Below are 24,056 nucleotides of genomic sequence, written 5' to 3' on the forward strand. Positions count from 1 at the left end.
AATCGTTCCCGTTCATTTTTTTTTGTTTGAAATATTTTAGTGAGACGGTGACTTGTGTTTTAGTGAGACGGAAATTGCATTTGTGTTTTAGTGAGACGGAAATTGCATTTTGGTGAGACGGATATGGAGTTATGTTATGGAGGGCAAACTTAGAAATTTACATTAATTGTCGACGATAATTAGTAAAATGTCGACGACGTATAGCAGGACCCTTGGCAATTCACCTGTTAAATGGGCTAATTCCTACTGAGTAAATGGATCTTAATAACAAGGGTATTTATTGGGCACTTCAAGCGCTTGTGAATTTGGCAAGTTAAGTTTGAGCCCATACTTCCCATGAGCGAAACGGTTGGGACTCTCAACAATTTTTATGTTGGTGACGAGTTTTGAACTCAGATCTTGAATATCAGCTCTCTTAATTTTACGAGCTTAATTAGCTGATATATCATTTCAAGGCTTAAGAAAAGCAATATTATATATCAAGCAAAGTAACATGTCTTTATACAAATCAATATCTCTTCACCGAAACTTAATTTATTTTTATAATCTGACCGATTTACTCTTATACTTATAATAATCCCTACATCACTACTTATTTTTCATAACCCTTGATCAATTCCAAACCTCTCTCAAAACCAATAAACGAAGTTTATTGTTAATTCACTCAATTCATGCATTATATAAATTCGTCATTTTAAAAGACAACTTTAAAAAGTGAAAAATGAAGGGGAAAACGACTTTTTGGCTTGAAAATTCAAAAATAATTCCAATTGCGGTGAAGAGGCATTGATTTGTATAAAAATACGTTTCAAAAGAGAGTTATTTGAATAAAAATGTATAAAAGGAAGTTATTTAAAAAAAGTCGATTATTAAAGGGAGTTATTTGTAATCAACTCTATTTATTGTTGAATTTTTTGTTAATGATTTAATTGTTGTTTTATTTCGAGTCAACTTTCAGATTATCTTTCGGATGGGTCTAGCTTCCTGGTTATCATTCGGGATTTTATTCCAATTTCTATTGATTGTATCCGGATTCCAGTTTCAAATTTGGTTGTTTGCATATAACTGTCGTAATGCAAATTTCTAGCGATAGGTCTATGTAACATGCTGAAATCGAGCTAAGCTCCATTGCGGCTCATTTGACACCAACGAAAATTTCTTACATATTGTTCGAGAAATAAGGTTTAAGATAGTCGGTAACATGCCAACAAAACGAACACGACACAACTATTTCCGCCTTCTAAACGTCTATTTCCACGACAGTAGAAAGAAGGCGAAACAAGATTATTATTATTATTATGGCAAATCAAACAGGAGGATAAATTTGATGGACCAGGTGTGTGTAGTTCAATCCTACAAACAGTAAGGTTGATTGCATGATGTAAACAACTTGGTCACATACTTTGACCATGATGCATTATTTGACCCGGGACAGTCGGGTAAACTCGATCATTTCAAATCATGTCAATTCAGTTAAAACAAACTAAACCTTAACTCGGTTGGACCTAAAAACTTTTAGTTACGATGTAAGATTTCCGTTTAAAAAAAAATTACTACTATAGCTGATCATGTCACAAATTCAAATTCATGTTTAAAACAATGGAGGAAAATTGCATAAAATGGTCAAATTTATCCCGTCGTAGTTACAACCATCAAGTCTCCCCTGTGACGGGTATATCCGTCCCAAGCTTGCGACGGGTCAAGTACTATCCATGTGGGTGGATAAGACAAAATAGTTTGTTACTCCCTAGACACTCTGCTTTTGTCTTATCTACCCCACATGCGACGGATATGACCGTCACAAATGAGAATTTGTGTGATTCAAAAGAGTAAACAGATTGAGAAGGAATTAGGTAAAGAACTGAGCAGTACAACTTTTTGACTAGATACTCTCACAAGTCACAAGAATGAAGAAACCTCTACAAAATTACAAATGTTCATTGGAATATGGACCCACTGCAGTCCCTGTGTTTTTTAAGCACTGCCCTTCTTTTTGCCTAATTCAGCACGCAATTACATAGTTAAATAAATGGATCTCCATACCATCTTCAGGGATAATAATTGAATCAGCTGATTTAAATCTCTATATTGAAAAGCTACTGAGCCTCCCGTCTATGGCGGTGTCAGGTAACCGAACATATGCAGCCTTCCTCGTGTGATGAAAAGACGAGTTGATTGTATCTGCATCATCGACGGCCCTGTTATTTCACCATGTAAGGAACACAAGCAACATAATGAGACGTCATGTTTTTTTAAGGGTTATTTCATGGGGATAATCCAAACTATGTCTCCCCTTCTCATATTAATCCAAACTATACTTTAACTCAGAATAATCTGGTTTACGCCCTCATTTTTCTTACAATGCACCGGGTAACCGGCTACCTGTTAACCAGGTTACACTTAAAAATGTAAAATCATTGCACCCTTGTTAAGTCATCTCCCTCATTCCTCACCCACATTAACCTTTCTTCATCACCAATCAGGCAAGAACCAAAACACCCATCTCTCTCATTACTCTCAAATATTTTCCCCTGTACATTTAAATCCCCCTGCAATCTGAGTTAATAGATATTATCTAAGTTTCCTCATGTAATCTGCACATCACATAAACATTTACACTCATTATTGAATGTTCTTCTAATGATTGAATCAAATTCGATGCTTTATTATTCCTAGTCGTATAATCACATCAACTTATTTCTAGAAGAAAAAACCCAATTAATTTCCTTCCTGAACTATTTGGCAAAGAAAAGAGTAGCCCCAGTTGAACTAGTGACTAATTTGAATATAAGGTTTTGGGTTCATAAATGTAATTCAACTCCCAAATCTAGATCTCCATTCCCCTTTTCCTTGAATAATAACAAAAAAAAAAAAATTATCAACTCATTTCCATGTTCTTCATTCACTTTCCTCCTAAAAAATGCCCAAAATCTCTGCAATTCTCACGCAAAAAGACAATAACACCCCTACAACACTACCATTACCAAAGCCCCAATTTGAATTCAGGAAATACACGATGAATCAAACACACAAGATGGACATTAGGCATCCTACTAAAGATCTTCACCCACAAATTGCCATGCAACTTGTCTATAATCGTTGATGTTTGCGAATTTGACTTGATTATGTTTAGAGTAGTAGACTTCAACACTATTGACGGCAGTAAATAATTTAGCAAGATGGGTTGGTGGGTGATGATGGGATTGTTAATTCAGGAGAGAGGAGGTTTAAACAAAAGAAAATGGGGTTACCGGTTGATTTACTTGATTTTATAGGTCAAAAATGGCCTAAGTCTAATGTAAGTAAAAGAGGGCAATAAAATGGATTATTTTGAGTTAAATTGAAGTTTGGATTAATTTGAGAAGGCGAGGTATAGTTTGGATTATTCCCATAAAATAACCCTTTTTTTAAATGTATTCCACAGACAGTGTAGTCGATCTTAGGCCTCCATAGACTAATGGAAAAAACTAAGGAGTACTCTTATTCACTCGTCACTACAAACTAAGTTGAGTTTCTACAAAACTACCCACAAGACAGAGCTAAAACAACTCGAACTATTCCTAAACTGGAACAACACAGAATTCGGATTCTAATATTAACTGTGGACTTACTGAGTATACAATTTGGGATCGGATATTTCAGATTGATTGCACTTTTAAGTACAAATATTTTTGAAGTAATATTCCATATGATAAGCCTCATCAATTGTGGTCCAAAACTACATTCAGAAAATGTTACTGTAAGTCTGTAATTAGGAGATTTTACAAGGGTAAATTAACCAGAAATCAAGGGTATTTCACGCAATCAGTTGGTCTTCTCGTATCCATCCCCAAACTAACAAATTTAAGCGGGAGATGTACACAAAATCAAGAGCATAATTATTTAAGTGGGTATCTGTATTAAAAGGAAAGCCGACGAATATAGTAAAATGTTTGTACCTTGTATAACAAGCGGAGTCTTACAGATCAGGACAAGTTTCGTTCACGCATATATCTTTCTATCTTCTCAACATCTTCTGGTACATCGACACCATGAGCTTCATGCTCAACCTTTATAACCTGCAATATTAAGATGATAAAGACTAATGCCTGTAATTATTCGCTTCACCAATTTCTTAGAAAGAAGATCTAAAGATAACAGGAAATTAAGGTGACTCTCCAAGGTAGTGAAATAAATAAATGAGAAATACAGAGCAAAAGTATACCTTCATTTTGTAGCCATTTTCAAGAACTTTTAGCTGTTCGAGATCTTCTTTTAGTTGTAATGGAGTAGGTGTGAGGTCTGAATATATTTTAAGGAACTCTGCATCATAGCTCTGTTCACGGACGACCAAAGATGTGTCATTGATAAGAAGAGGGAAAAGGCCAAGGAACGATAATATGATTCAGTTATTGCATTTATCTTTTACCTGAATTCCTAGATGGAGCAAATAAGGGAAATCTGAATTGACCTTCCCAGACCTACACGAAGAAGATAAATATTAGAGCCGAGATTAAGAAATGGATGTAAAAAGAAAAGAATAAGGTTTAAAAAGGACACTAACTTGTTAAAGGGGATGAGTCCCCTGGAGAAGTAGATAGCATAACCAAGATTATCGATCACACATTTCACGCGATTTGGATCAAATGCATCCTCTGGCTTCAAAGACGTTACCGCTGTGCTGAAGACAGCATCAGGAGAGCACTACAAGAATGGGATACTTTTATACGACTAGTACTGATATTTTCGAGCATGACAGAAATCAAATGGTCACAATGATTCAAAAATGTGGTCGATGGATCGTGATTTGGCTTACAAAATTAACGAAATATGTACAGACTTTGCACCCTTCTGAGAAGAAATACGGCCTTATAACTCAGGCATACAAGGATGCAGCAAAATCATTCACAAAAGGAGGTCTAAAAATCATCAATGTCAAGCATGACTACTGTTTAATGTGGCAAGACAGGATGAAAGTATACAACTCGCCGTAAGTTTAGACAACTTTAGCTAAAGCCTAAAACAGACGATACGGGGACAATATAATGTTTCAACATCTAAAACTTCAAAGAAGGCAAACCCTGTTCATAATATATAAAAAAAGAAAAAAAAACATTGACATATGTCAAAAAAATACCACTTGTAGTGTGGGAATGAAGAGAGCATTTTGCACTGAAGTCTGAAGAATAAAAGTATAAATCCAGAAGCAATAAAAAGCATTTGAGATACGACGCACGAGAATTTTTAATACAATGAAGATAAAGTAGAACAGAAACAATGTTTTTTGTCAACTCTAAAAGGAGCACTTGTAATGCCTAAAAGCAGGTGTATCGGAAGCTCACTTCCCACAGTTTTCGCATCAGAGTTTATTCTACTCCAGTATATTTGAAGTAATACTTTTGAGATGATGGTTAGTTAATTACAAAATTCAACATGATGACCCGTTTAAACATTCTATAATGTAATACAAAAATCTTAGTATGTAATGTCACCGAGATCTTCAAGTAATGGCATACAGGGTTAAAGTAATAAACGAACCTGTAATGCTTTAACAATCCCATCAATAATTTCTGGTTCAATCAAAGGCTCGTCTCCTTGGATATTGACAACAATGTCATACTTCTTGCCAAGTTTATGAAGTGCTTCACTGCAACGCTCAGCTCCTACAACAATTGGCAGACCAATTAAAAAATTGTCCCTGTGAAGAACAGATTTCGTCACACGTCAAGAATTATACGAGTAACCAAATAACATCATACCATTTCGACAAGATTCTGAAGTCATAATCACGTCCGCACCAAACCCACGACAACAGTTTGCGATTTTATCATCATCTGTTGCCACAACTGTTGGAAGAAGAAATCAATCGAATTAGTAAAGCGAGGTCAGCAGTCTGGTCCAACAGTGACATCTTAGAACATCCTGGATCCCTTCCTCCCTAATTTTTTAAGGAGGGTGCATGTTAGTAATAGCAGTTTAAAGTAACTCGCAATGCCTTCAAGTACCATCATAAAAATGCGACACCAAATTAAAAATGAGGGACCAGGACCCAGGTTCGAGACTTTACCAACTTGATCCAGCATAGATGCCAACTTCGCTCTTTCCCATGTACACTGAGGATGGAAACAGCAAACAAAGAGAAAAGGAAATGATTAAAACTTTTTCTCTTGATTAAACATGAACCTACATGGTCTCTGGTATTTTATAAAAGGGTGACTAAGCAAAATGCTCTATATAACAGACTTCCACAAACTACTTCAGCTTATTTTGAACCAATACATCGAAAAATTTATATAGATGATAAATCGCATAAAATTATCAAATGTTTCACGCAAAACATTTGCCCTATCTTATCAACGCCAAAGAGGTATTATTGCATTTGTCCTATCTTATCAACGCCAAAGAAGTGACAAGGCCAGGGGAATTTAACCAACGACCTGAGATAATGCCTTTACAATCAGTCCTAAGATCGTTCCATAACGAGCCAACTACAACATGAACCTACAAGGCCTCTGGTACACAATGAAATGAAAGCTATGATATTGAAATACTGTGTCAAACATCTAAATCTTCAATTTATAACCCTGTTCATACTTACGAACAACCCATTATAAGAATTACAACAGGTATCACCCCAAAGTAAATTAATCATGTACTGATTTCATACCTACTAATCTTTAGTTTAAACCCGAGATCATAAGCTCGGTTCATACTTACTAACAACCCATCATAAGAAAATTTGGCAAGTTAAGTTTGAGCCCATACTTCCCATGAACGAAACGGTTGGGACTCTCAACAATTCTTATGTTGGTGACGAGTTTTGAACTCAGATCTTGAATATCACATCTCTTGATTTTACGAGCTTAATTAGCTGATATACCATTTTAAGGCTTAAGAAAAGCAATATTATATATCAAGCAAAGTAACATGTCTTTATAAAAATCAATGCCTATTCACCGAAACTTAATTTATTTTTATAATCTGACCGATTTACTCTTATACTTATAATAATCCCTACATCGCTACATATTTTTCATAACCCTTGATCAATTCCAAACCTCTCTCAAAACCAATAAACGAAGTTTATTGTTAATTCACTCAAATCGTGCATTATAGTATACAAATAAGAATCAGGTATAAATTCGTCATGTTAAAGGATAACTTTAACATCTTATAAAAGTGAAAAATGAAGGGAAAACCGACTTTTTGGCTTGAAAATTCAAAAATAATTCCAATTGCGGTGAAGAGGCATTGATTTGTATAAAAATACGTTTCAAAAGAGAGTTATTTGAATAATTATGTATAAAAGGGAGTTATTTCAAAAAAGTCAATTATTAAAGGGAGTTATTTGTAATTAACTCTATTTATTGTTGAATTTTTTGTTAATGATTTAGTTGTTGTTTTATTTCGAGTCAACTTTTGGATTATCATTCGGGTGGGTCTAGATTCCTGGTTATCATTTGGGATTTTATTCCAATTTCTATGTAACATGCTGGAAATCGAGCTACGCACCATTGCGGCTCATTTGACACCAACGAAAATTTCTTACATATTGTTCGAGAAATAAGGTTTAAGATAGTCGTTAACATGCCAACAAAACGAACACGACACAACTATTTCCACCTTCTAAACGTCTATTTCCACGACAGTAGAAAGAAGGCGAAACAAGATTATTATTTGACCCGGGACAGTCGGGTAAACTCGATCATTTCAAACAAGAGGATAAATTTGATGGACCAGGTGTGTGTAGCTCAATCCTACAAACAGTAAGGTTGATTGCATGATGTAAACAACTTGGTCACATACTTTGACCATGATGCATTATTTGACCCGGGACAGTCGGGTAAACTCGATCATTTCAAATCATGTCAATTCAGTTAAAACAAACTAAACCTTAACTCGGTTGGACCTAAAAACTTTTAGTTAGGATGTAGGATTTCCGTAATTAAAAAAAAAAAAAAATTACAAATGTTCATTGGTAGACGGACCCACTGCAGTCCGTGTTTTTTCAGCACTGCCCTTCTTTTTGCCTAATTCAGCACGCAATTACATAGTTAAATAAATAAATAAATGGAGCTCCATACCATCTTCAGGGATAATAATTGAATCAACTGATTATATTTCTATATCGAAAACTCCCGAACCTTTCGTCAATGGCGGTGTCACGGAACTTAACATACACAGCCTTCATATCGTGTGATCAAAACATTAGTTGATTGTATCTGCATTACCCAAAAAGAAACGTGTCATGATGCGTTGATAAAGTGTTGGTCCGTGTTCTTTTGGATTGAAACTATTTCAACATGTAAGAAGCGCAAGCTCGACTGACGGAAAAACCTATGGAGTATAATCCAGTAATCACTACAAGCAACTAAGTTGGAGTTTCTACCAAATTACCCACTCGGCAGAGCTAAAACAATTCGAACTATTCTTGAACTAGAAAACAGGAATTTGGATTCTAATCTAAAGCACCGTGTACAATTGGGATCGGATATTGCAGATTGATTATTTTATTATAGTTTTTAAGTAAAAATAATTTGAAGTAACATATAAAGCCTTATGCATTGTGGTCCGAACTACAGTCGTTGGAAAATACTCTCTTACATCGACATAACCTACTGTAAGTCTAAACTCGGAGATTTCACAAGGGGTAAATTAACCAGAAATCTACTTCAAGCAACCAATTGGCCTTCTCATATACATCCCCAAGCAAACAAATATAAACGGGAGAGGTACACAAAATCAAGACCACAATCATCTATGCGGCTATGTACATTAAAAGGAAAGTCAACAAAATATACTGCAATGTTTGTACCTTGTAGTTGTAACAAGCGGGATCTCACAGATCAGGACAAGTTTCGTTCACGCATATATCTTTCTATCTTCTCTACATCTTCTGGAACATCGACACCATGAGCTTCATGCTCAACCTTTATAACCTGCAATATTAAGATGATAAAGACTAATGTCTGTAAATATTCGCTTCCAACAATTGAGAAGAGGTCGATTGAGGCAAGAATGTAAACCACCCGAGAAAGAAGATCTACAGATAACAGAAAATTAAGGTGACTCTCCAAGGTATTGAAATAAATAAATGAGAAACAAGAAATATAGAGCAAAAGTATACCTTCATTTTGTAGCCATTTTCAACAACTTTCAGTTGTTCGAGATCTTCTTCTAGTTGTAATGGAGTAGGTGTGAGGTCTGAATATATTTTAAGGAACTCTGCATCATAACTCTGTTCACGGACGACCAAAGAGGTGTCATTGATAAGAAGAGGGAAAACGCCAACGAACGCCTATGATTCTGTTATTGCATTTGTGTTTCTTTTACCTGAATTCCTAGATGGAGCAAATAAGGGAAATCTGAATTGACTTTCCCAGACCTACACGAAGAAGATATATAATTAGAACCGAGATAAAGAAATTGTTGTAAAAAAAAAAGAAAGAATAAGGTTTAAAAAGGACACAAACTTGTTGAACGGGATGAGTCCCCTGGAGAAGTAGATTGCATAACCAAGATTATCAATCACACATTTCACGTGATTTGGATCAAATGCATCCTCTGGCTTCAACGATGTTACCGCTGTGCTGAAGACAGCATCAGGAGAGCACTACAAGAATGGGATTACTTTTAAATGACTAGAACTGATATTTTCGAGCATGACAGAAATCAAATGGCCACAATGATTCAAAAATGTGGTCAATGGATCGTGATTGGCTTACAAAATTAACGAAATATGTAACAACTTTGCACACTTCTGAGAAGAAATACGGCCTCATAACTCAGACATACAAGGATGCAGCAAAATCATTCACAAAAGGAGGTCTAAATATCAACAATGTCAAGCATGACTACTGTATAATGTCGCAAGACAGGATGAAAGTATACATCTCGTCGTAAAACAGACGATACAGGGACAATATAATGTTTCAACATCTAAAACTTCATAGAAGGCAACCCCTGTTCATAATATAAAAAAAAAAAAAAAAAACATTGACATATGTCAAAAAAATACCACTTGTAGTGTCGGAATGAAGAGAGCATTTTGCACCGAAGTCTGAAGAATAAAAGTATAAATCCAGAAGCAATAAAAAGCATTTGAGATACGACGCACGAAAATTTTTAATACGATGAAGATAAAGTAAAACAGAAACAATGTTTTTTGTCAACTCTAAAACGAGCACTTGTAATGCCTAAATGCAGGTGTATCGGAAGCTCACTTCCCACAGTTCTCGCATCAGAGTTTATTCTACTCCAGTATATTTGAAGTAATACTTTTGACATGATGGTTAGTTAATTACAAAATTCAACATGACGACCCGTTTAAACATTCTATAATGTAATGCAAAAAACTTCGTATGTAATGTCACCGAGATCTTCCAAGTACTGGCATACAGAGCTAAAGTAATAAACGAACCTGTAATGCTTTAACAATCCCATCAATTATCTCTGGTTCAATCAAAGGCTCGTCTCCTTGGATATTGACAACAATGTCATACTTCTTGCCAAGCTTCTGAAGTGCTTCACTGCAACGCTCAGCTCCTACAACAATTGGCAGACCATTTTAAAAATTGTCCCTATGAAGAACAGATTTCGTCACTCATCAAGAATTATACGAGTAATCCAATAACATCATACCATTTCGACAAGATTCTGAAGTCATAATCACATCAGCACCAAAACCACGACAACAATTTGCAATTTTATCATCATCTGTTGCCACAACTGTTGGAAGAAGAAATCAATTGAATTAGTAAAGCGAGGTCAGCAGTCTGGTCCAACAGTGACATCTTCGAACATCCTGGATCCCTTCCTCCCTAATTTTTTAAGGAGGGTGCATGTTAGTAATAGAAGTTTAAAGTAACTCGCAACGCCTTCAAGTACCATCATAAAAATGCGACACCAAATTAAAAATGAGGGACAAGGACCCAGGTTCAAGACTTTACCAACTTGATCCAGCATAGATGCCAACTTCGCTCTTTCCCATGTACGCTGAGGATGAAAACAGCAAACAAAGAGAAAAGGAAATGATTAAAACTTTTTCTCTTGATTAAACATGAACCTACAGGCCTCTGGTACTTTATAAAAGGGTGACTAAGCAAAATGCTCTATATAACAGACTTCCACAAACTACTTCAGCTTATTTTGAAACAATACATTGAAAAATTTATATAGATGATAAATCGCATAAAATTATCAAATGTCACACGCAAAACATTTGTCCTATCTTATCAACGCCAAAGAAGTGACAAGGCCAGGGGAATTTAACCAACGACCTGAGATAATGCCTTTACAATCAGTCCTAAGATCGTTCCATAACGAGCCAACTACAACACAATGATAATCACTATTTCAGAAATTTCCTCCCCTTCTTCAAAATTTCCTCCACATGTCTAAAACAGTCCGTAGAATGCGGTGAAATGAAGGTTACAATATCAAAATTGTGTCAAACATCTATCTTCAGTTTGTAACCCAGGTCATACGCTAACTTCACACTTCCTAACAACTAATCCATGAGCTTCATATTAACTAACAACCCATTATAAGAGTTACAACAACTAACACACCATAGATCTTTTGTTTAAACCCTCTCAATCAGAAGCTAATTACAAACTTACAAACAACCCATTACAAGAATTACACAATTACAACCCCAGAATAACAATCATTCTGTGCAATTCATACTTACTAACACCCAATTGAATTACAACGATCAAAACCCTAATATAAATCCCTTTAGCTTAAACCCCCGGATCATAAACTTAATACTCATACTTACTAACAACCAATCATAAGAAGTACAACATTTAACACCCCAATATAACAATTAATCATGAGCTGATTTCATACTTACTAATCTTTAGTTAAACCCGAGAACATAAGCTGAGCTCGTACTAACTAATAACCCAGTATAAGAACTACAACAATTATCACCCCAAAGTAACAATTAATCATGAACTGATTTCATACCTACTAATCTTTAGTTTAAACCCGAGAACATAAGCTCAGTTCATACTAACAGCCCGTACAAGAACTACAACAATCAACAACCCAAAATAACAATTAATCATGAGCTGATTGCAGTCTTCATTTGTTGATAACTACTAAAAGATTAGTAGTTATCTCACCTATGACAACAATATATAGCCACAACTGCGTATTCTACAAGCAGATAACTTCAAACGCTTCTAAGCACATACAACATTAACCAGGTGACTACTAGAGCAAATACCAACTCTCTCATACCCAAATATTATATTGGCACAAAATATCCTATTTCTAACCTAAACCGCCCTGTTCACCTAAACCAATAAATCTTCCTAGTGGTGCGCTGTTTGCTCACCCAGTATCAAGCCTTTATAGCAAATACACTAGGTGCAAATGGGTTTTCAGTCTGTATAGTGACAAGGCCAAGCGACTTAACCAACGACTTGAGATAATTTCTTTACATTCAGTCTTCTCATTCCATACCACTATAATTACTGCCCCTCCATTTCTTCATTTTCTTCCCCTTCTTCAAAAGTCCCCTCACATATCTAAAGAAGTCACAACAGAATGATGAAATGGAAGTTATAAAATCGAATACTGGATCAAACATCTAAATCTTCAGTTTATAACCCTGTTTATATGCTAACTTAACACTTCCTAAGAACCCATTATAAAAATTGTAACAATTAACTCCCCAAAATAACAGTACACCATGAACTTCATACTTACTAGCAACCCATTATAAGAATCACAACAACTAACACCCCAACATAAATCTTCAGTTTAAACACCGGATCATAAGCTGATTTCATGCTTACTAACAACCTATTACAAGAATTACGATAATTACCACTTCAGAATAACAATCAATCTGTGCAATTCATACTTATTAACACCCCATTATAAGAACTACAACAATCAATACCCCAATATAAATCTTTATCTTAAACCCCCGGATCATAAGCTGACTCTCTACTAACTAACAACCCATCATAAGAGCTGATTTCATTCTTACTAATTTAAGTCCGGGATCATAAACCGATTTCATACTTACGAACAACCCATTATAAGAATTACAACAGGTATCACCCCAAAGTAAATTAATCATGTACTGATTTCATACCTACTAATCTTTAGTTTAAACCCGAGATCATAAGCTCGGTTCATACTTACTAACAACCCATCATAAGAACTACAACAATCAACACCCCAATTAACAATTGATCATGCCTTGATTTCACACCTATTACAACCCATTATACAAAATCACAACAAACAAGTGATCTGGTATTCCCAATTAATAATTACAATTCAGACAAACCGCAAAAGATTGAATATTTCAATAACAAAGGAAAGAAAACCTCGATCATAAGCTAATTTCACATTTACTAACAACCCATTATACACAATACCACAACAATTAACACCCCAATAATACAAACAATTAATCTGGGCATTCCGAAAAAACGATTACAAACCCTAAAAAAAGTGCCAAAGATTGAATCATTTGAATAACAAAAGAAACAAAACCCGGATCATAAGCTGATTTCATACTTACTAACAACCCATCATCCAAAAAATCCCAATAATTATCACCCCAAAACAACAAACAGCAAATCAAGAAAGCGCGAAAGATCGAATCTTTCAATAACAAAAGAAAGAAAACCTGGATCATAAGCTAATTTCACACTTACTAACAACTCATCGTACAAGATCACATCAATTAACAACCCAATTTAATAAACAATTAATCTAGGGATTCCCAAACAATAATTACAATTCAGAAAAAGCGCGAAAGTATGAAACTTTAAATTTTAAAAAAGAAAGGAATACCTGGATCATAGGCTTGCCTAAGATATCAACAAGAGGTTTTCCCTCGAAGCGAGACGAAGCGTAACGCGCCGGTATAATTCCGACGACGCGCGATCGGAATTTAGAAGATCTACGACGGAAGAACGCGTGTGCCCCAATCGCCGTCGCCACTCCCATCAGTAATCCATATGTTACCCATGATTTTATTGACATTTGATTCTCCATTTTTGTGTGCTAATTGCTAAACACTCCACTCACTGACTCACTTCATATGTTGATCAAGTGAGAATGTGGGAACTCTTTTTCTGTCCAACTAAGTACTCGGGTTTAAAAACCGTCTTAAGTTTAAGAGTTTTTTGTGTAAATAAACCATTTTATATACAAGTTTTTACAAATAACCCCTTTTATGATTTTTACAATTAACCGTCTTAAATATCACTTAATTCGAAAAATTGCCACCTACTAATGATTACGCTAACGAATTTTATAAAATCCGATCAATATACGACATTACGACTTAAACTTATGCAATTTACCTAAACTATACTTACCTTAACACACCCCCAACTAACACCCATTATGCAATACGACATTATACTACATTAGAATGGGTGTTAGTTGGGGGTGTGTTAAGGTAAGGGTAGTTTAGGTATATTGCATAAGTTTAAGTCGTAATATTGTATATAGATCGGGTTTATAAAATTCGTTAGCGTAATTAATAGTTGGTGGCAATTTTTTTGGATTACGTGATATATAAGGTGGTTATTTGAAAAAATGGACATAAAATGGGGTTATTTGTAAAAACCTGGACATAAAATGGGGTTATTTACAAAAAAAAAACTAATTTTATAGACGATATCCAAAAGTCACTAAAATAATGTTAAAAATGAACGGGTTTCTAAAAGGAAGTTTTCAAGGGCTAGTCAATGGTGCGGGCCGGGTCGGGGGTGGGCCAGGTTTGACTTGGGAGACCCGAAACCGGCTCGAGATAAGGGGTGGGTCAAGTCGGGCCAAGCCGAGTTAAAGGTGACCTCTGAAGCGGGTTTAGGGCGGGTCCGGGTTGGGACGGCCGAGCTTGAGATTTGGGGACTCGAAAACGGCCCGAATATAGGACGGGTCGGGCGGGTCAAAAGTGACCCATAGACGGGTCGGGTCCGGGTTGACCCGCACTTTTGACCGGCCCTAATTTTCAATCAACTGAAAATGTGGGAACTTTTTTTTCCGTCCAACTACTACTCAAGTTTAAAACCGTCTCAAGTTAAAAGAAGATATTCCAAAGTCACTGAAATAATGTTAAAATGAGCCGGTTTGTAAAGAGAAATTTTCAATCAACTACAAACTCAAAGAGTAAAATAGGAAAGGTTACTCATATTTTAGAGCTAAAATCAACATTTGATTCATTTCATAAAGATCAAATACAAATATTTTGTAGGTTAACATACTACAACAAGCTGCAATTCTAGCTAACATTAGATTAATAATTGGTTTAAGTGTTTCAACAATAACCAAAGCTATACATCCTACACTTATTAGACTACTCTACTGTCCACTAGTACCACTAGTACTTGCTTCATATTCGGTTAGAAGCATCTGAGCTTCTTTTAGGGTTTCCAGAACCTCGACCATTTGAGGTCTCATCACGGCATCTACTTGTAGACACCGGAAAGCAAGCTGAGCTACTAAGTCGATGGACGTCTTGATAGTTGGATCGACGTCGTATCGGAGAGATGAGTCTACTAACTCATTCATCTCTCCCTTCTGGATTCTGTCCAGGGCCATTGAAAACAAGTTAATGTCATCACCCCGTCTTGTAACGTCTACAGCTTCCTTTGACGATATTAACTCCACTAGAACAACTCCAAAGCTGTAGACATCACTCTTTTCGGTCAACCGGTAATGACGAAAGTACACTGGATCCACGTAGCCAGGAGTCCCTTGTGGGTAGGTCCAGACATGACTCCTATCTAGAGGAAACGGCTTAGCTAATCCAAAATCCGCCACCTTGACTTGTAAGTTGTTATCCAATAGGATATTTGCGGTTTTCACATCTCGGTGAATAACCCCATTTTGGTGGAGGAAATACAACCCTTCTGCGGTTTCGACCGCGATTTTGGCTCGCAAAGGCCAAGGGAGACGGCTTGTTTGAGAAACTTTGCCGTGCAAATGGTCCCCGAGGGTTCCATTTGAGATGTACTCGTACACCAAGAGTATTTCCTTGCTCGTTCTAGGTGTACAACCATACAAAACTAAGACGTTCTTGTGCCGTAGGTGGGCTAAGACGCTAACCTCGTTCATATATTGTTCCATTCGCTTGTCATTGTGCTGGTAAAATCGCTTGACTGCAACTTCTTGACCGTCCGAGAGTTTACCTGAAAACACAATTGAAGAAAATCATAAATCAAGAATAGCTAGAAAAATGGAAAAATGGGAGATAATGCCTACTAAACAATCACCTCAAATATACAGTACATAGTCACTCATGCCTTTGATTCTACCAGCCTCAAATCAAGATTGTTCAACAATTATTTAAAAACTCTAGATGCCGAGTCCAACAATTCAGCAACTTAAATTTAGCAGCAGTCCTAGGCCTAATATCACCTAATGTAACTATGGCAGGGGGGGTGATCAAACACACAAGGGAGTCTGCAAAAGAGAGGGGATTTTCCCTCATCACTTGAAGTATATCACAAAGAATTTGAGTTAAGGCTAAGACAATTAAGGACACGAACTATCCTTCTTTTTCCAGTTAAGGAACTCCCTAACCTATTCCGTTAACTCTCCGTTAATTATTTCATTGCACACCTACTGAGTTACTGCCTTGCCCATTGCATCTTTGGTTCTTTTTGATGATCAATCCAAATAAATTTTTGTAACAAATGCAGGCCAATTAATACTATGATGGATTTTAGATTTTTAGGTTTGTTTTTCGAATTTCTTTTTTGAAAATATAATTAATGAGAAAATTATGTTGATGAACTGGAAATTACTATAACATTACATCATACGCAATTGAAAAATCTAGCGGAAAGGAAAAAAATAAAACAAATGAGATAGTGAAATCGAAAAGCTAATCTATCTCTTCGAATATGAAGGAACAAGCAATTCAATCCATCAAGCAGCTAATATATCTCTTCAAATTTTCGTTTCAAATATATCTGCCGCCATTGATATTTCCATGGTTCAGAACTAATAATTTATAAAACTCGAACAAAAACAAAATCACCTAAATTACACTGATGATGTAATGTTTGATTGATTTTGTTTAAGACGAGGGATTGATTATCAACATATCAGGGGGTGGATTCATTAAAGTATTATGCTTTTGTTACAAAAAAATTATTTAAGATGAGTGAATCAAGATGAACCAAACATGCAGATGAGCACGGCAACAAGTGTACAACGAAACAATTAACGAAGAGTTAGCGGAATGGGTAATTGAGTTCCTTAACTGGAAAAAAAAAGATAGTTAGGGTCCTTGTCTTAGCCTTAACTCCAAAGAATTTTCCATATAAAAAGTTTTCACCTCAGATGCGAGCAAATTGATTCCCCACCAACGGCCTTTACCCGTCCAAGATGATAAGGATAAAGGAGGATATACGAGTAATTAGGAGTTGCTTGCATCTGAGGTGGAAACTTTCCTCATGGCAACACCCGACAACACGATTCCAAACGAATCCAAGCCATCGAAACCTCTTATTCTGGTCTGCCAACTATGATAAGGTCGAGAATATCCTCTATGGTTATGGTCCTCAAGTGCATTATTAATGTCTAATTAACAAAGGGACCAACCGTTTAAAACCACAAGCGATAACAAACAATCAAACTGTGGACTGAATGTGTCCAAATAACCAATACCGGGACGTTGGTGAAAACCTTTAGCAACCAAACAAGCATTGTATGGTTTAATAGTACCCAAAACACCAACTTGCACCTCACAATAAATGAAAAAATTGGATAATTAATAACATACCATAATACACCGTCGTATATGCACCCTCTCCAAGCTCGCGATTCTCAGCGAAGTTATCTGTGGCCTTTTCGAGATCCTTATAGTCGAATAGCTTGAGATCCAAAGTGCTAGCCTCTTCCAAGATCGAGTTCGGAGATGGGCGAGTTGGAAATGATTGGCCGAGTTGTTGTAGGGGGTGAGATGAAGCTTCAGTCGTCGTGTCTTGTTCAGAAAACTGCCGGTTTCTTAGGAAATAGATGATCCCAACTGTCAGAGCAACAAGTACCACCCCTCCTCCAACACATAATCCTGTATACAATTTTGAATGAAAATTAGTTTGTAATGTTTTGCACAATCGTCTTGAGAATTCACCAATAGAGTTGATTTGTTAATTCATACTTACCTATTATTAAACCGATCTTCGAATGCTTGGAGGATTTCTTTTCAGCAGCTACAGTAAAAAATTGAAGAACTTAGATAGGGTTTCTGTCATTTTGAATGATTCAATTCAAAGCATGCAAATTATGAACTATTTGGGTTGAAAAACAGAAGAGACACTAACTAATTGGGTTGAAAAAAAGATCAGATTTATGTTATTTAAGGAATTATAACTATCCTACAGGATAATGACTGATATTTTCTCATCTTCCAAGTCCTGACTCCAAAATTCAACACTAACCGTAACATTATTGTCCGTAAGAGATCATCATTTTCATTGGACCAACTGAGGAAACAAAACCTTACCAATAAAAACTAGACGAGAAATCTCTAAGCAAAAGACACTGCCTAAAGACTACCATCACGACTACGATTTGTTCATTTTGACATCCCTTGAACCAAGACAGTGTTTGAAAAAAACTGCAGTAAAAACCTACTGCAGTAAAAGCACCAGAGCTTCTGAGTTCTGACAATAACATTTCAGTTTTTAATGATTCAATTCAAAGCATGCAAATTGTGAACTAATTGGGTTGAAAAACAGATTAGGGATCATCATTTTCATCAGTCCAACCAAGGAAACAGAACCTTACAAATAAAAAGCATACGAGAAACCTCTAAGCGAAAGACACTGCCTAAAGACTCTACCATTATGATTTACGGCTACGCTTTGTTCGTTTTGACATCCCTTGAACCAAGAAAATCTTTGAAAAACACTGTATAAACTACTGCAGTAGATCAACCAGAGCTCCTGACAATAACATTTGGATTTACTAAAGATCATTGTTGATATTATTAACCCACCATTTAACATTGATCTTACTTCTATATAGTCTTACAATTGATGCCCACATGGCCATAATCTCTAATTACAAAGCAAAATGTGTTTCAGTAAATACATATTGTTAAGGAACTAACAGTAACAGCAATTTCATACAGTATGAGTATCGCTTTGCACCAAATTTGTTAACATTGCCAAACTATACAACAAAAACAACAACAACAACAACAACAACAACAACAACAACAACAACAACAACAACAACAACAACAACAACAACAACAACAACAACAACAGAGCCTTAATCCCACAATGATTTGGGGTCGGCTGACATGAATCATCGTTTCGATTTTAAAACCTCTAAGTTTACCTTCACTTTCCATTACATTTTCGCTCTCCTTTTTGTTTTTTATTTTCCCTTTTCTATTCGCTATGATCAAACAAAAAACCTCTAAATACTCCCTAGACAATAAAAACAGATAAGGTTTCTGTTATTTAAGGAATTATTATAACTCTCCTACAAGATAATGACTGACATTTTCTCATCCTCTAAGTCTCTGACTCCAAAATTCAACACTAACAGTAACATTATTGTTAGTTTTGACATGCCTTACAAATAAAAACGAGACGAGAAACCTCTAAGCAAAAGACACTGCCTAAAGACTCCACCATTACGACTACGATTTGTTCGTTTTGACATCCCTTGAACCAAGACAGTGTTTGAAAAAAACTGCAGTAAAAGCACCAGAGTTTCTGAGTCCTGACAATAACATTTCAATTTACTGATCCCTTCTATACAGTCTAAACACATATTGTTAAGGAACTAACAGTAACAGCAATTGCATGCAGTATGATCAAACAGAAAACCTCTAAATTAAATATTAAACTATGATCAATAAAACGGTCAAAGCACATATACCTTGGGTGGGTGGGATGGCTGTTGAATTGATGATGTTGCACTTGATATCTTCAATTCCGTGTGGGCATAAACAAACAGTTCTGTTTCGACTGTTATCGTACCCGCAACTTCCATTTGATGGTGCCCCTTCACAAGTCTGACAGAATACAACATCATTCTGATTCTGTAAAGTATAATTCAACTGAAAACCATCCTGAAAGACCATCGTCAAACCAACTACCGGATCCACAAGACTTGGAACCACAACACTCAGATTACAATGATACTCAAGCGGGTTGACTATCCCATCCACGTAGTAGCCGGTATCACGTGCGATACCCTTGATCTTACAACTAAACTTCTCCGATACTCGACTCTTTGGTGGTTTACAGCCATACAAGACAGTTAAATTTTGTGTTATCGGGGTGTACCGAAACTCATTCCAATTAAGACTGATGTTGGCAAACGTTTTCAAACAAACCCCTTGACTATAATAATCTTTCCTTGCCACACGCATAACCCAATCGAGTTCATTAATATTCAACACGACATACTCCATACCATCAATCATAATAGTCGGGGTTAGACCGTCTTCACAACTGATCTTAAGATGGGGATACCCACACTCTTTGGGTCTCCATTGTCCACCCCAAAACGGATATCCTACCGGTACAAAGCTGCCACAGCCAACTAACCGGTTACAACTATCATACCAAGTATGGTTACCCTGACTATCTCCAAGGAGAAACAGAAAAACAACAAGAAAAAGAACAAGCTTCATGATGTAGAACAATACTGTCGTTACTCGTTAGCGAAAGTATCTGTTTTGTTGAAGAAATTCGAGGGGAGTATTTTTTTTGTGTTTTTTGAGTTTGATTTGCAGCGTAAAATATGAAATAAATTAATATGAATGAGCTAAGAAACCTTCTAAGGTATTCGTTGCAATGCTGGAAAATGAGGTTCCTTTTTTCTGTAAATGATATGTATGTGAGTTTAATGGTATCTGTTTTGTTGAAGAAATTCGAGGGGAGTATTTTTTTTGTGTTTTTTGAGTTTGATTTGCAGCGTAAAATATGAAATAAATTAATATGAATGAGCTTAGAAACCTTCTAAGGTATTCGTTGCAATGCTGGAAAATGATGTTCCTTTTTCTGTAAATGATATGTATGTGAGTTTAATGGCGCATTAATTTGACATTTTCAGTAAGGCTAGTTGGCACCATACTCTACCTCTGCAAGTCTCACTTTTTGCTATTTACAGCTTCTCATAATTTCTGAATTCAACATTTTTTCTTCCCAGAAAAGTAAGTCGCTTAAACAAATCATGTGATTGGGTTAAGAAAACTTGAAGTAATTTGTGATTTATTCTAATCATTTCGACTTGTTTGATTCATATTATTATTAGGCATGTCAACTTTTTTTAAACATAACTTAATTACGGAAATTTAATTAAAGAGAGAAAAAGGATTGTACATCAGATGTACTACATCATACCTAATGAGTTTTTGAGTTTTTTTGTATTTTTTTTGAGTTTTATATAATTTATAAATTACATTTTAGTTTTATGACGTTAAAAATCAATTTTTTCTGAGCTTATATGTAATTTTTTGGAGTTATAATGTAACTTCTTGAGATTAATGTTTAAGTAAATAAACTCAAAAACTTTATAATAAAACTCAAGATTTTTAAATTAGAACACAAAAACTTTTTCTTAACTGATGTAGTACATCAGATGTATAATCCACCTACTGAATTAAAGATAACTTCATAAACTTAACTATCTAGAGGCAAAAGGTAAATTTAAGTATATTCTTAATTGTATGGAGTACTCCGTATTAATTTAATTAAAGTGACATAAACTGAACGAGATTAAGTAGACTTAAAATAAATTAAAATACAACAAAAAACACGTTTTTAAGTCGTAAAAATGTACTCCCTCCTTCTTTCTGACAATTTGTCATTACTCATTAGAAATAGGTTAAATGTCTTATGAATAAAGGAAACCGTCTTATTGTGAAATTTGTGTTTTAAGTTTTAACCATGGTAAATAAGGTGAGATGAGAAATATAATTAAATCATAAAATCATGGTGGATCAAATATCCATCTTCCTTTCTGACATTTTGTCATTACTCATTAGACTGACTAGAGTATGCTGAGACCTCTTCATTTTCTATGAATGTAATGCACAGCTCATTTTTATTGTGCTGTGTACCACACACACTATTTTTGTTCCATTATTTTGCTCTCATCTTTTACTGCCAGTTTTTGTTTCCCTAAATAAACCTGTTCTATTCTGCCGAACTACTCTGTATTTTGTGCTTATTGCAGTAACTACTACTCCTATATTACTAGACATGGTCTTGTACTATTTTTCAAAGCAACGTTTAAAAACTTGCAGATGTAATTATGACAATCCCTTAAATTTAAGTTTTGCTATTACATTGACGAGTTGGTAAATTGTGGCCACTTATTATAAAAACTAATCAATCATAAAATGTCACCTATCAAGTAATGGTCACATTTTCTCATTAAAATGGTCACATTTGCTTTGTTACAATTTGTCACGAAAAATGGTCCGTCACAAATGAGAATTTATATACATCGACTTATATCTAGTAATTGTAGATAAATTCAAGGCCTAGCTATGATGTTGGTTTTTCTTACAATGGTATGTGGGTGAGTTCAATGGCGCATTTATTTTACAAGTCCTACTTTTTGCTATTTATAGTTTGTCATAGTTTCTGAAGTCAATACTGTATTTTTTTGCCTAAAATAGCAAGTGACTTGAACAAAGCATGTGTTTGCTGGGTTCAAAAGATTCAAAGTATAAGACTTGAATTTGTGGGTTATTCAAATTATTTTTCTAAAACATAACTTAACTAAAGGAATTTAATTAAAGCTAACTTCATAAACTTAACTACCTAAAGGTTAATTTACGTATTCTTAGTTATATTAATCTAATAAAGTGAACTAAACAAAACGAGATTAAGCTGATCTTAATTAAATGAACTCTTAGATCAAATTTAAGTTTTTTACTCTTTCACATACACTTTTTCATTATATTTTCATTTAATACCCTTCTTACTTACAACTAAGTAAATGAACTCTTAGATCAAATTTTTCCTAAAGACCTAATCTAATTGTTTCAAACTTTCAATTGAACAATGAACCATAATTCTCCAATTAATGAGATAATTTACTTATTTATCAATTATTAATATTATTTATTCAGTTTTATTAATCTAATCAAATTTAATTTGTTTGTCAAATAATGAAATTAGGGTTTGTTGAGTTGTGTGATTTCGCGGTGGCTGGGAATGGGGGATAATTTTACTAAAATGCCAGTTGGCACTTTCTTCTTCTAGTTCGTGCGTGGTTTGGATAAAGTGAATGTCTATTAGACCATCCCCAAGCAAAAGGTCGACTTAATCGGGTCAATCAGAATTTTTACTCTTAATCACCCCTTATTAACTTGACCCATTTCACCCTCCCAAGCAGAAGGTCACGACCTGGGTCAATTAATCCAATTATTTTTCACTTTATCATTTCCCACATTCTCTACCTCACTAAAACCTCTCTCTTACTTTTTCCATCATTATTTACTAACTAAATAAGTAAATATACGCAAGTTATTTTTGTATTTTTCATAAAATAAAAGTAGTCCAATATGTTAAATATTAATTTAATGGGATACACTACTGGAAAAAAAATTACTCAAATAACATTGTTAAAATTTAAAAATTGAAAAGACGATTTTATTGACAACAAAAAAAAAAACCGCAAATATAATTAAAAAAAAATCGCATAAATAAGATAAAAAAACATGAAAATAAATAATTCTAAAAGTTCCAAACTAATTCTACATAATAAAAAGAAAAGCAAAAAAAAAAAATTGAACAACCAACCACAGAGTGACACCTATTGGGTCACAAAGGAGGTCAATTTGAGCCAATAAGGGTCACAAATTGACGTTTACTCACCTTGATCACCCCTAATTTTTTTTTAACTAAGGATTAATGTGACCTTCTACAAATTGACCCCCCCAATTGACCTTGTTTGGGGGTGGTCTTAGCAGATGCACGGAGAACATGACTTCATAGAAAAGATTGAGATACACAAAATCTCATTTGTGACGACACGTATCCGTCACTTTTGAGTGACGGATACCATTTTCCCTCACAAATGACCCAAATAGAGGAGAGAGAGAAGCA

General features: G+C 35.1%; 3 protein-coding genes across 7 annotated transcripts; all 3 read right to left on the reverse strand.

Moving 5' to 3' along the window:
- Nucleotides 1–1,849: 1,849 nt before the first annotated feature.
- Nucleotides 1,850–8,201, reverse strand: LOC141646972 (3-deoxy-manno-octulosonate cytidylyltransferase, mitochondrial-like). 3 transcript variants are annotated; one of them, XM_074454991.1, is made up of 9 exons: nt 8,124–8,201; nt 6,047–6,092; nt 5,739–5,825; nt 5,518–5,642; nt 4,544–4,683; nt 4,409–4,460; nt 4,205–4,315; nt 3,939–4,058; nt 1,850–2,198 (listed from the first exon to the last, which is right to left on the reverse strand). In XM_074454991.1, exons 2-8 carry the CDS (start codon nt 6,060–6,062, stop codon nt 3,966–3,968), a joined length of 624 nt encoding a protein of 207 aa, XP_074311092.1. In that variant the 5' UTR covers nt 6,063–6,092; nt 8,124–8,201; the 3' UTR covers nt 1,850–2,198; nt 3,939–3,965. The 3 variants fall into 3 exon arrangements, with proteins under 3 accessions (XP_074311092.1, XP_074311091.1, XP_074311090.1); XM_074454990.1 differs by having other exon boundaries at nt 1,850–2,181; nt 8,064–8,154; XM_074454989.1 differs by having other exon boundaries at nt 8,064–8,154.
- LOC141646971 (3-deoxy-manno-octulosonate cytidylyltransferase, mitochondrial-like) lies at nt 7,766–14,133 on the reverse strand. Of its 3 annotated transcripts, XM_074454988.1 has the most exons (10): nt 13,804–14,127; nt 10,929–10,974; nt 10,621–10,707; nt 10,400–10,524; nt 9,539–9,592; nt 9,453–9,502; nt 9,313–9,364; nt 9,107–9,217; nt 8,795–8,918; nt 7,766–8,201 (listed from the first exon to the last, which is right to left on the reverse strand). In XM_074454988.1, exons 1-9 carry the CDS (start codon nt 14,005–14,007, stop codon nt 8,826–8,828), a joined length of 822 nt encoding a protein of 273 aa, XP_074311089.1. In that variant the 5' UTR covers nt 14,008–14,127; the 3' UTR covers nt 7,766–8,201; nt 8,795–8,825. The 3 variants fall into 3 exon arrangements, with proteins under 3 accessions (XP_074311089.1, XP_074311087.1, XP_074311088.1); XM_074454986.1 differs by having other exon boundaries at nt 9,453–9,592; nt 13,804–14,124; XM_074454987.1 differs by lacking the exons at nt 7,766–8,201; nt 8,795–8,918 and adding an exon at nt 8,925–9,022 and having other exon boundaries at nt 9,453–9,592; nt 13,804–14,133.
- Nucleotides 14,134–15,134: 1,001 nt separating this feature from the next.
- Nucleotides 15,135–21,117, reverse strand: LOC141646973 (LEAF RUST 10 DISEASE-RESISTANCE LOCUS RECEPTOR-LIKE PROTEIN KINASE-like 1.3). The gene is made up of 4 exons (XM_074454992.1): nt 19,867–21,117; nt 18,135–18,182; nt 17,753–18,040; nt 15,135–16,151 (listed from the first exon to the last, which is right to left on the reverse strand). Exons 1-4 carry the CDS (start codon nt 20,624–20,626, stop codon nt 15,322–15,324), a joined length of 1,926 nt encoding a protein of 641 aa, XP_074311093.1. The 5' UTR covers nt 20,627–21,117; the 3' UTR covers nt 15,135–15,321.
- Nucleotides 21,118–24,056: the final 2,939 nt, after the last annotated feature.

The sequence above is a fragment of the Silene latifolia genome, chromosome 3 (genome assembly GCF_048544455.1).
Source record: "Silene latifolia isolate original U9 population chromosome 3, ASM4854445v1, whole genome shotgun sequence".
Lineage (NCBI taxonomy): Eukaryota > Viridiplantae > Streptophyta > Magnoliopsida > Caryophyllales > Caryophyllaceae > Silene > Silene latifolia.

Bases quoted from the DNA above. Each gene is read 5' to 3' on its own strand.
- LOC141646972 (XM_074454990.1), bottom strand. The intron at 5,826-6,046 runs GTAAAGTCTCGA...TTCTTCCAACAG, and splicing joins ATCTATGCTGGATCAAGTTG to TTGTGGCAACAGATGATGAT. The intron at 4,461-4,543 runs GTTAGTGTCCTT...TTCTTCGTGTAG, and splicing joins GGACTCATCCCCTTTAACAA to GTCTGGGAAGGTCAATTCAG.
- LOC141646971 (XM_074454986.1), bottom strand. From the start codon at position 14,007: ATGGAGAATCAAATGTCAATAAAATCATGGGTAACATATGGATTACTG. The intron at 9,365-9,452 runs GTTTGTGTCCTT...TTCTTCGTGTAG, and splicing joins GGACTCATCCCGTTCAACAA to GTCTGGGAAAGTCAATTCAG. The intron at 9,218-9,312 runs GTAAAAGAAACA...GTCCGTGAACAG, and splicing joins TGCTCCATCTAGGAATTCAG to AGTTATGATGCAGAGTTCCT.
- LOC141646973 (XM_074454992.1), bottom strand. From the start codon at position 20,626: ATGAAGCTTGTTCTTTTTCTTGTTGTTTTTCTGTTTCTCCTTGGAGAT. The intron at 18,041-18,134 runs GTAAGTATGAAT...AATTGTATACAG, and splicing joins GAAGATCGGTTTAATAATAG to GATTATGTGTTGGAGGAGGG. The intron at 16,152-17,752 runs GTATGTTATTAA...TTGTGTTTTCAG, and splicing joins ATATACGACGGTGTATTATG to GTAAACTCTCGGACGGTCAA.